The 11,848-nt window shown below is 29.9% G+C and overlaps 1 protein-coding gene across 1 annotated transcript; it reads left to right on the top strand.

Annotated features, from left to right (window-relative positions):
• Window positions 1-2,378: 2,378 nt before the first annotated feature.
• On the top strand, window positions 2,379-3,592 carry LOC120086438 (uncharacterized). Its single transcript, XM_039043087.2, has one exon. The coding sequence runs from the start codon at window positions 2,582-2,584 to the stop codon at window positions 3,509-3,511; it is 930 nt and encodes a 309-aa protein (XP_038899015.1). The 5' UTR covers window positions 2,379-2,581; the 3' UTR covers window positions 3,512-3,592.
• The last annotated feature ends 8,256 nt before the right edge of the window (window positions 3,593-11,848 follow it).

The following is an 11,848-nucleotide window of genomic DNA, read 5'->3' as shown; positions in this document are numbered from 1 at the left end:
TAGAATAGAGCGACTTTAAATGTTGTAATTTTTATCCTCTATTCAATCATGGTTAATTTACGAACTATTTTTTTTAATCTAAAAGACTTACAAAAATCTTCTACATTAGTTAATTTCAATAATTTATGTTTTGTCCAAATTTAAGTTAAATGAATTTCTAATTTATTTGAAATCTTATCAAATTGTAGCATACATATGTTTTATAGCAGAACTTATTTATTGCTAATTAGTTACGCAAAACAAAACGATTAAAAGAGTTGTCGCGTCACAACTCTTTTAATTATTCACTTTTGTTCAAATTGACATGTTAATTTGAACAAAAATGAAGTAATTGAGTAAATTAAAAAGAGATGGTACAAAAGATCAAACAAAGGCAATGTTGAGATTTAAGGTAAGAATTTGTATTTACCTTATCGTGATGAACAACTACTTTTCTTTGTTTTAGAGATTAATGTAGACTCAAATTTAATGGTTTAATTTATTGAATGTTTTTTAGTGTTTTAATTAATTCAAAAATTTATGCACTTGATGCTCTTAATCTACTAATCATATAGAATAAATGTTCTTGTATCTAAGTTTTAAGCATGGAAGTGGTGAGTTTTAGATTGAAATTTGAACTCATGGCAAGGATGATTCTACAGATTTAATGATTTAGGACAACTTAGAAGTTGTTAAATGCCTTGTAATGCCTTGCAAGTAAATGAAATTAGGCAATCATAATGATTTCTTAAATATGTGGAGATTTAAATGTGCAATGAAAAGATTATTATAAAATTGGATTTCTCAACTTATAGAATACCATATGTTTGTCATTGGATTCAACATCTTCAATTTTAATTGAAAGATCACACATCAAAATGTTAATGGTCACGCTATCTTTTCATTCCATCAACAATCAAATTTTTTTAGTTAAGATGTGGGACTATAAGAATTTGAATTTTTAATCTCAAACGAAAAGGTACACATGCCAATATGCTCACTTTGTCATCCAACAATCAATTTAATCATAAAATTAAATAAAAATCAGAAGGTTAAAAATCACTTTTGACCCTTGAACTTTCATTGATGTAATAACTTAATCTTTCAAAATTTAATTTGTAAAAATTTATTCCATATACTTCCAATTGCAATAATTTAGCCTCTAAGTTTTAATAAAAATCAATTTAATTTTTGTATTTTATGATTTGTAACGATTTAGTCCTTCATTAGAAATACTATTAAAATTTAATACAACTTCTTACATAGATTGATAAATTGATTATGGATCAAGTTTGTTTATAAATTATAAAGATTAAGTAGTTACGATCCTATTTGGTAACTATTTTATTTTTAAAAAAATTAAACTTATTTCCTCCCAAATTCTTACAATAATTTGTATTTTTCTTAAGTTTAGTGGTTGAATTCTTAGCATTTTTTTTTTTAAAAAAAAATTAAAAGCTACCATGTTTTATTTTTCAAATTTTGGCTTGGTTTTTTAAACCATAAGTAGATAACAAAAAAGAAATTTGAAAGTGGAAGTAGTGTCTAGATTTAATTTTCAAAAACAGAAAACCAAAAAATCAAATGGTTGCTAAATAGAATCTACATAATTAAATTTGAAAATTATATTTCATGATATTTTTCACTATATAAACTAATTTGCAGTAAATTTAGAAGTTAAGATCTTATTTGATAATCATTTAGTTTTTAGATTTTGGTTTTTGAAAATTAAGCATATTTTCTCTTCAATATTTATAATTATTTATATCTTTTTTAAGTACAATGGTTGACTTCTAAGTCAAATTCTTAAAACATAAATAATTGTTTAAAAACTACTTTATTTAATTTTCAAATTTTGGCTTGGTTTGTTAAACCATTAATAATAAGTAGATAACAAATAAAAAAATTTGGAAGTGGAAATAGTATATATAGACTTAATTTTTTTAAAAAAAAAATGAAAATCAAATAATTATTAAATTGGACCTAAATTATCATGTATATTAAAATTCGGAAGCCAAATTATAATAAATTTGAAAGTATAAAAATTAAATTATTAGAAAATTCAGTTGTTATTGGTTAAAAAGGATTTTTTAACTAAACCAAAATTCAAACTTTGTAAGTGGAACCAAACATGAACAAAATTTCAAAGAGATAATAAAAAAAGTAATTAAAAAACAATTAATAAGTAGCCATTTGTTAAAAAACGTGTGAGCGTAACAAATTCTTTTAAAAAAATAGACAAAAAAGGAAAACGAAAAATCTAGACTTACCTTATCCATTCTAGATGGGAGAAAATTCAAATTAAAATAATATTTAAAAAAGAAAAAGAAAAAAAGACCTCAGCCTTTCCAATCACGAAAAGACAATTAAAACCCTTCAGTTTTGCAATCCACATTCCACATAAGAACACAATCCTTCCACATCCAAACACTACGCTTCCCACGTGCCATCACGTGATTAACCCCCCATATTAATCCCTCCAGATATTCTGGCATATGCTTCCCCTTTGCCACCTCCGCTTTCTTCTAGAAAAGCCACACCCATTTCTTCTTCTTCTTCATCATTTCACAATTCTCCGCTTCTGTAATTTCATTCTCTTTCCATGGCGGCTTTCGCTAGGTCCAAACGAGTCACTGATCCACTCGATGACAAAGTCAAAGCTCGCTTAATCGGCACCGATCACTTCCACCAACTCAGTTACGTTAGCAGCGGAAGCGAACATTCCGCTCATGATTCCCCTTGTTTATCCGAACTCGTTCATGGATTTCTTCACCATCATGATCCCGATGATGAATCTCGTGATGCTACTACTTCTACTCTGTTACACTCCTACGATTCCGACTCTGATTTCCTCGATTCCGCTCCCGATCGTGAAAATCCTCTTGATGAAATCATCAGGTCTCTCAATTTCAGAAATGTTGATTCCTACAGAAATTTACTCCTTCAACATCTTAGAAACGCCATTGATAACTTCTCGCTGCTCAAATCCAACAAATCTGTGTTTCTGAGAAATGTTATGGCGTTTCTGCGTGAGTTAGGGCACAATGCTGCGATTTGTAAAACGAAATGGAGTTCGTCCGGTAGTTTAACTTCTGGAAACCATGAGTTTATCGATGTTGTACGATCGGTTAGTGGAAAAGCGCAGGTTAGGTATTTTGTTGAACTCGATTTGATTTCGGAGTTCGAGATCGCGAGGCCGACGGTTCAATACTCGAGAATGCTGCAGTGTTTGCCAAGAGTTTTTGTTGGTACGGCGGAGGAATTGATGAAAATCGTGAGACTTTTGTGCGATGGAGCGAGGAGATCTCTTCGAAGCAGAGATCTGTCGGTTTCTCCATGGAGGAAGAATCGTTACGTACAGAACAAATGGTTCGGACCTTACCGTCGGACTGTAAATCCGGTTCCAGAGAAGTCGGTAATGGCAGCGACGGCGTCGGCGGAAGCCGCCGGCGCTCTTTATCGATGTGTGGGATTTGACGACGTCGTTTCGGACGTGAATACCAATCGACAGTTTTTTGTCCGGACGAGATGATAAGGATTGAAATGATTACAAATCAGAATAAAGCAAACTGGAAATCAATAACGTGAACAAGCAACCCTATCTTTTTTTTTTGAATTTTTTTGAATATTTTTACTTATCTATTATGATTTTAATTTTTTAATTCAACTAAACTAAAGGTCCCAAAAAGGAAAAACAAATAAATAAATCAAGGGGGTTGGCTCTACCAAACAAAGGAACATATCCAAGATTTGAAAAGAAAGAATTTTAATATTTTAAAGCAATCTTGAAATAATTTCAATTTTTAAAGCAATCCCCAAATGTAGAAAATAATTAATGAACTTCCAAACGATTGTGGAGACCTTCAAAAAAGTTTGGGAAGAAGTCAAAAAATAATAATATGCTTTAATATGAGGTGTTACAATTTAAAGCATAATGTCCCCAGGTTGAAAACTTTCAAAAGCATATACTTTCTCTACAAATCAATCCACTTTTTAAGGAGGGCTCTAAATAGTTCAAGTTAAACACGTGTATACTTCTTAACTCGTTTAACTACATATCTATAAGTAATTTTTGTTTTTCTTAATACAATTATGGAGATGGATGACCGAACTTTTAATTTTTAAGATGTAAGGTCGTGTTAATTATCTAACGAAGTTCACTTTGACAATTTACAAGTAGTTGAGACATTATAATTTAGATCTAAGGATTATTCAAATCTACATTTATATATTTTTTGAAATAACTCCGTTTAAAATACTATTGAAATTAATCAAGGTAAGAATCATAATTTTTATCTTTGAATTTTAAAACTTGTTATAAGCATGATATATAATTTTGAACTTTAAAGTAGTTTAAAAAATATTCTTTTCGTCAAAAATAAAGACTGAAAATTAACATTAAGCCTAAATACCTAAGGTGTAAAAATGGAAGGATTTATGTAATATTATTTGTAACTATGTAAAAGAATAAAATCATTGTTATTATTTATTTCATTTATAAAGATATTAGTAAAATTATCAAATTTATGTTAACGAGGTTGAAAATAGTGTTACATATCTTTTTCAATTTTTACACATTCATGAATGATATATACACACATTAACAAATTCAAAATTTGTAAGTGATCCAATAACCCCCCCTTCTTTTCTTTTTAGTAATTTTAAAATATTATGATAATTCCGTTGCTTTATTATTTCATTTATTTTTCAACAATCCTAAAGTTTCTTTTTTTTTTTTTTTCAAAAAGTATTTTGTACTGTTTAACCTAAAACTTCTATACTAAAGTTCAAGTTTTTATCTTAGAATTAAGTTATTTCTAAATAATAGTTTTATGTAATCAACAAATAAAGAAATCAAGAAAGCGTAAACAATAAAGATTGATACAAAGATATATATGATTCACTAATAGTAGATAGATGTATCATAAATAAAACGAAATTTTATCATTTTATGTTTCAACTCTTAAAAATATTTAATTTACAATATAAGTTCAGTTTTGGTGAATAAACTTATTTAAACTTTATGAGAGTAAATTTTAAATTCTTGAATAGTCTTCTTATTATAAATTTGTATTCATCAACAATATTGAATGAATGTTGTATGTTGAAAGTTCATGATAGTCACCTACTTAAAACTAAAATTATAATATCATATGATATACGGTCCTACAATTTTTCCTTTTAAAAGTTGGGAGCATCAAGTGCTTTACCTTGGAACAACTCTGCCACATGTTGCATAGTCAATTTCATTTGTGGATGAATATTTTTTTCCTCTCATAATTAACATATTACTATTATTTTCTTAAATCTTATTATCATCCATGAATTTTTCAAGTTACTTCTAAATGCTTAAAGACTATTTCTTTATGTAGTTTGTTTGCTAATTAGTTCTCACCCTTAAAATGGTTTAAAAATAGTAACCATATTCCAACTAAAATTAAATTATAATTTAAAAATATAAATTAAATTACATTCATATTTTTCCAAAAAATATTTTAATTTGTCTTATTTTTCTTCAATTCCTTCCTCGTATAGCACCATCATTATTATTTATGCAAAGTAGTAGTGTAGAATATTTATTTAAATCTCTACATTCTTAAATTTTATATATTCTAATCTATAATATTTATTTTTAAAAAATGTTAAATTTAGATTGTAAACTATTTAAATTGTCACGATTAATTTGAAGCTGATAACATGACTTTATTAAGATGAACATACATTTTAGAAAAATCTACCACCACCAATTATAGTTAATACTCAATCATTTCGATATTATTAAATGTGTGTTTGGAATGGATTTTCAAGTATTTAATTTAAAAATAAGTCATTTTAGAAAAATTTGAATGTTTGACTACCATTTAAAATAGCTTTTGAAGTTTATTTTCAACATTTTTTTGTCAAAACTGTTTAAATAATAATGAATTTTTTGAAAAATACTTTTTTTTTAAAATCAATCCAAACGAGGCCTAAGTCATACGACTAAAAAATGAATAATTTAATCAAGTGGGAGTTCCTTCTATATTTTCCAATAGATCATCACACAATAAATTGACATATATATTTAAATGACCAAACCATCAATGAATATAGACTAATTAGGACATATTAGATAAATGTGAAAGGGTCTAAATCAGTTTTCTCATATTCAAAATTATTTTGCAATAATCCAAAATTGATTTAATGTTTGATTTTACAATTTTAAAATCAAATTAAAATGAATATTAAAGTAGAGAATAAAGAGAAAGTGGGGGATGGGGAGGGACTAAAATGAAAAAAAGGAAAAAGTGGAGGGACTTGAAAATAGATGGAAAGAGAGAGGAAAAGTGGGGATAAAAAGATAAGGAGATAATTAGGAAATGGATAAGAAATGCGGCGAGTAGAGATCGCCCACGTGGATAGGACAGATGGATGATGGCAGACAAAAGAAGAAAGGGTAGGTTTTTTGTGGTTTTGTGATTTTATGGTTTCGTGTGGGTATTAAATTAAATATTAATTCATTACCAAACTTCTATATTATTTTCTAAAAAAAAATTCAACAACCAACACTGACGGGGACCTCTTACGTTCTTTTCCTCCAAACACTAACGCTCGTTTCCTAATTTTAACTTGTATGCTTTGTGGGGAATGCCCTAGAAACTCACATATTTCATATATTTTGTGGAGGAATGTATCATTACACTGTACGATGTTGTCGTTCAATTTGAATCGTCAGTAGATGAAGAATCTGTGATTGGATCTGTGATGTATGATTGACAATAGGTTTGAGACGATTTTTGAACGTTCAACCACCTGATTTGAAAGGATCGAGATTGATTATATCCTGTGGTTAGCTCTACAATTTACAGAGTTGCTCTCTAATGCTAACGAGATCAATATACAAAAATATGCACGAACATATATTATGCAGCTTATTAGAGGATTTTTGTTGCTTGACAAGTTCAACACATTGGTACATCTTATACTCCTTCCACTATTGGGCAATTTTGAGCAAGCTTGTAGGTACTCGTGGGTGGTGTCTATCTTGCACGACATTACAAAGGATTAAATCGAGCTAGTCGTGTACCAGCTTTGAAAATAGCAGACTCACTAATACTACTGCAAGTATGGTTTACGATCAATTTAACATTATCTCACCACAAGTTAATTTACAGATTCTAGATCATTTTGTGGGACATCCACTCGATGTCAGATATTAATTTCTTTACATGTTTATGTAATCAACTATTATAATTGTTTTATATGCATGTGTAGATGGAGCAGTGTCATAGCTGCATCTGAACACTTAACAAACATATTATTAGTATATCGAATATCTTTTGACTGATTGATCCATAATATGATAACAACATATATCTTTCATATACAAATGAATATTATATGCTTTTTGGGTTCTAACATTCTTATATGAAATTTTAGGTTAGTTGGATGCCATACATATAAGATGTTATGTCATTATTGTTTGGTTATTGGTATGATGGACAAGACATTTGGTTGACAGTTAGCCCTCTTATATGTTTTCAAATCGTAATGTGACATCAACCAGATCTAATGTTGAGGCTGTTCGGTCTGTGACAAACGGTACCATCGTTGTGCTATACCTTCCCGCAACTACACCAGATTAATTTAAGAGGTAAACACGACCAAGATAGGAGCCAACTTCATGTATAATATATATCGTTATGGCGTGTACATTGTGATCACTATGCACGATGAGAAATAATAAATGGGTCAGTTGTATCAAATGACTAGATATCCTGGTACGACTAAATCATGAGAAAAAAATAATATAAAATAATAATTGTACCATATAATTGAAAAAAATGATAATAGAATTCTTATCATGCAATAATAGTAAGCGTCGTCATATGTGATACTCTAGAGCAACATGTTGACCAAGAGCCTCACGTACCTTATGATCCGATTCCAACTTCTCTTGGAAAGTCAATAGGAGTACAAGAAGACATCGCATCGAATTATGATCATCAATAGGAGTATTATGCACATGATAAATTTTTATCTAATGCCATCCAACAAGAAATTGATGATGTATTTCATTATCAACAACATTTTGAAGTGCATGTACCTCGTCATGGTATACGTGCTTGAAGACGGCCACCATGTGGCACATGAGTCGCTTGTAATTCAGACTTTGAATTTCATATGAATTTTCATGCAAATAAAAAATTTATTAGTCATCTTCATATTGTTAGGGTTGATACCCTAAAGTCTCGTGTTCTGTAGTTCGTAAACAGTTTATACGAATGCTTGTGTTGTATAATATATGATATTTTACTTCACATCTTGTATTTTGCTCAGTTGCATGTTTTATTTACTTTACCACAAACCAATAAACTTAAAGTCCCTAGTTATCTGTATATAACTCAAGCATTATGTGGTGACATACAAGTGGATCATGTCTTGAGTGATAACCAAAATGGTTTGTAGTATATGGATATAGGAGGAAAACCTTATCCTGGTAACGCTACAGATGCGGCCCGCTTTGTGAAATGGTCACAAGTGTTTTGACTTGTCATAGATGGTCTGATCTTGATCATTCATGTTGGGGACATGCGAGTGGGGGCGTCATATGCAAAGAGTTTGTATAAGACCTGGCCACGAAATGTTAACGTCTCGTTATATAATACCGTTCATGACAGAGACTTCACTTCACTAGGATGACCATAGGTAATATGACCTCAATCCTGAGTGAGTTGGGAACTCTTATCATTGAGGGTGGTCCTTTGATTTGTATGGGTGCGAGTAGCTAGGTCGCCGATTCAAACCTATTATTTTGGGGATTCATTTGATTTGGGATCTGGGAACTTAGCTACACAAGATGAATTCACTCCTTCCCCGAGGCAGGGGTAAGTAGATAGATAGCTCCCTTAAGGACTGATTCCAGTGCTTGATCGATGTGGCGCCACACACCTTCTCTTGGCCCAAGAGGTGTTCACACATAGTTGGACTATTTTGTATTGTTCATTAGAGGAATCAGTGGTACTTAAGGAGTGAGATATAACTACAGGAGCAAAAAAGTAATTTGGCTCATCTGTACTTACGAGCATCTGTGAAGGGTCATCGTCACGATTGGTTATATCCGATGGACACAGAAATATATATGTAGTAAGAAGAGTTCAACTGTTGGTCTTTAGTGGAATACCTGAAAGTTAACGGATGTTGGATCTCGTGGCTAAAGAGTTTAGACAGCTATTCACGGATCGTTTTAGCTTCGAGTCACAGGTTCATTAGGTCCCCTGGATAGCTTGAATAAAGTCGAGAATTCTTGTTTGAGTTAATTTGAAATGTTCAAATTGATAAAAGGAAGTTCGATTATATATGATATAATTGGACTGGTTAATTATATATGATATAATTGGCTAAATGTATGAGATACATTATTTTGGAGGAAATTAGATATAAATATGATTTATATCAAGTAGATGAGAAATTACTATAGTAAATATATGATATCAAACTATAGGATAAAAATATAATATGATTATATTTATTATTAAATTAATTGATTAATTATATGATAATGAACCTAAAATCTCTCTCGGACGTGCGTTAGTGGGGAACTACGTCGGTTATTGTAACCGAAGAAATAAAAATGAAATTTGTTTCATTTTTAAGAGTTCGGAAAAAAGATTGAAGGTTTTTGCGTTGGTGTGGAAACGTAAACGATTGCTTAAAGTCGAGAGCCTATACGATAGTCGCTCAGCGCCTAAACCATCGCCTACCTAGCGCCTAAACGATCATATAATAAGTCCTAAACGACCAGTTAGCTTTCCTAAATGATTGTGTAGTGTGTCGTGTTTGTTAAACGATCGTCTACTTTTTTCTAAACGATGTTCAGTAAAATCTACACGATCGTGTAGTTTCTTCTAAGCGATAAGCATCTTGCTATGCGATAACTTCATATTCTCTCCCACTTGCTTATCGCCTACACGATCGATTCTTCCTTCTACCTCTACCAAACTCACCAAAGATTACGCTTTGGGTTCTCACTTTGAGAATACCTTGGGCTACATTTTGGTGGTGTCGTCCTCGCTGCTTTCACTTGATCGTGATAGTTCGTGTTATTGCCGTTTGTGTAGACGTTCGTGCTATTGCAGTTGACACATTTGCTGGGCGATAGAGATCGCGTAGAGATCTTCCCTGCGTTGAGTTCCATAGTTTGAAGAGCGTCTTCAACTGGTATGAGAACTCTCTCCATTGTTATTTCTTGTTCAAAGCATGCCATTAATTACTGTTTGTTTGCATAACTGTGCGCTTGAATGTATATGGTGTATTTTGGTCAGTGTGTAATTGCAGCGATCCGAACGCGCTCATGGAACTCTTCGTTAATAGATCATTCACATATCATGTACTCAATTGCATTTAATGTTTTATAAATATATCTTTCATGTTGAGAAACATTAGATCCAATTAATGAGAAATTAAAAGAAAAAAATTAAAAAAAAAACTCTAAATCGTGGTTGGGGTCCACGAGTTTGACTTGGTTCAGGAGTCCTACAGGACAGACACACGATGGCTAGTGACTAGATTGACAGAAAATCGTGTACCGAGTTTACGATTTTTCTACAATATTATTGTCAATACTTTACATTTATACCCTAATTCTGAAATTTGTTTCCCAAGTACTCCATTTTTATCATTACTTTCAAAAACCAATTATTCATGGTATTAACCCAATGTTAGAGTAGGAAAATGATTAGAAATGTTAGACGAAAATTCAACGTGTGAAATGACGTTGTTTAATAAGTTTAACCCAAGCAAGCGATCTAGTCAACTACGTCGTTCTAAGTCACCGCTTTGATAATTTTCATTCGAATGTTCTAATGGAGTTCTACTTTAATAATAGTTTTGAAATATATATGAAAGATCAAAGATAATATTACCACTTTTGATAGAGTATGTATACTTTTTTTAAAAATAAATGAAATGGTTATGAATTTTTTATAGAGCTCCTTGCATATCTATATCTATACTATCTAAAAGAGGCTATAAGGGATAAACTTTTGATGTTCCCTTTTGTACCTTTTAGATGATGGTTATAAGATTATCTTAAGTAATTTGACAATTAAGTCATTAAATCATTAAAAAACATATTTTATCTCTAATTAATATCTACTTCACGTTAAATAAAGTAAAGTAAAATCAAATTTTATTTCTAACTAATATCTATTTCACGTTAAGTAAAGAAAAAATTTATTTTTTTAAAAAATCACATTTTTATCTCTAATAATATCTATTTCACATTAAATAAATAGATTTTTTTTATTAAAAAAATCACATTTTTATTTGTAACTAATATCTTAAATAAATGGATTTTTTTTTCCATAAAATAATCGCAAGTTATCTCTAACTAATATCAACTTCACATTAAATAGAGAGATTTTTTTTTTAAAAAAAATCACATTTTATCTCTAATTAATATCTATAAATAAAGTGAAAAACATATATATATATATTTTAAAAATCACATTTTATCTCTAACTAATATCCACTCCATATTTAATAAAGGATTTTTTTTTTTAAAAAAATCATGTATATTTTTTTTTGGTAGTATTTACTTCACATTAAATAAAGGAAAAATATATATATTTTTAAAAATCTCATTTTATGTCTAACAAATATCTACTTCACGTTAAATAAAGAAAAAAATAAAAAAAAAGTCACATACGAAGAAAAAAAGAAAAAATCTATCTATCTAGATTATTTTTGTATAATTAAATTAAGATTTCAAATCTAAATTTCAACTCTAATTAGAGTTCAACTTTTAGATTCCATTAGGTATTTTCTCTTTATTTTAATAATTATGTTAACTTGCTCTCCCTAATTTTTTTATGAAATTTTCTTTATC

The sequence above is a fragment of the Benincasa hispida genome, chromosome 9, assembly GCF_027475165.1.
Source record: "Benincasa hispida cultivar pf3 chromosome 9, pf3_genome.v1.1, whole genome shotgun sequence".
NCBI lineage: Eukaryota > Viridiplantae > Streptophyta > Magnoliopsida > Cucurbitales > Cucurbitaceae > Benincasa > Benincasa hispida.
This window is presented reverse-complemented; position numbering and strand designations above follow the sequence as displayed.

Bases quoted from the DNA above. Each gene is read 5' to 3' on its own strand.
- LOC120086438 (XM_039043087.2), top strand. From the start codon at position 2,582: ATGGCGGCTTTCGCTAGGTCCAAACGAGTCACTGATCCACTCGATGAC.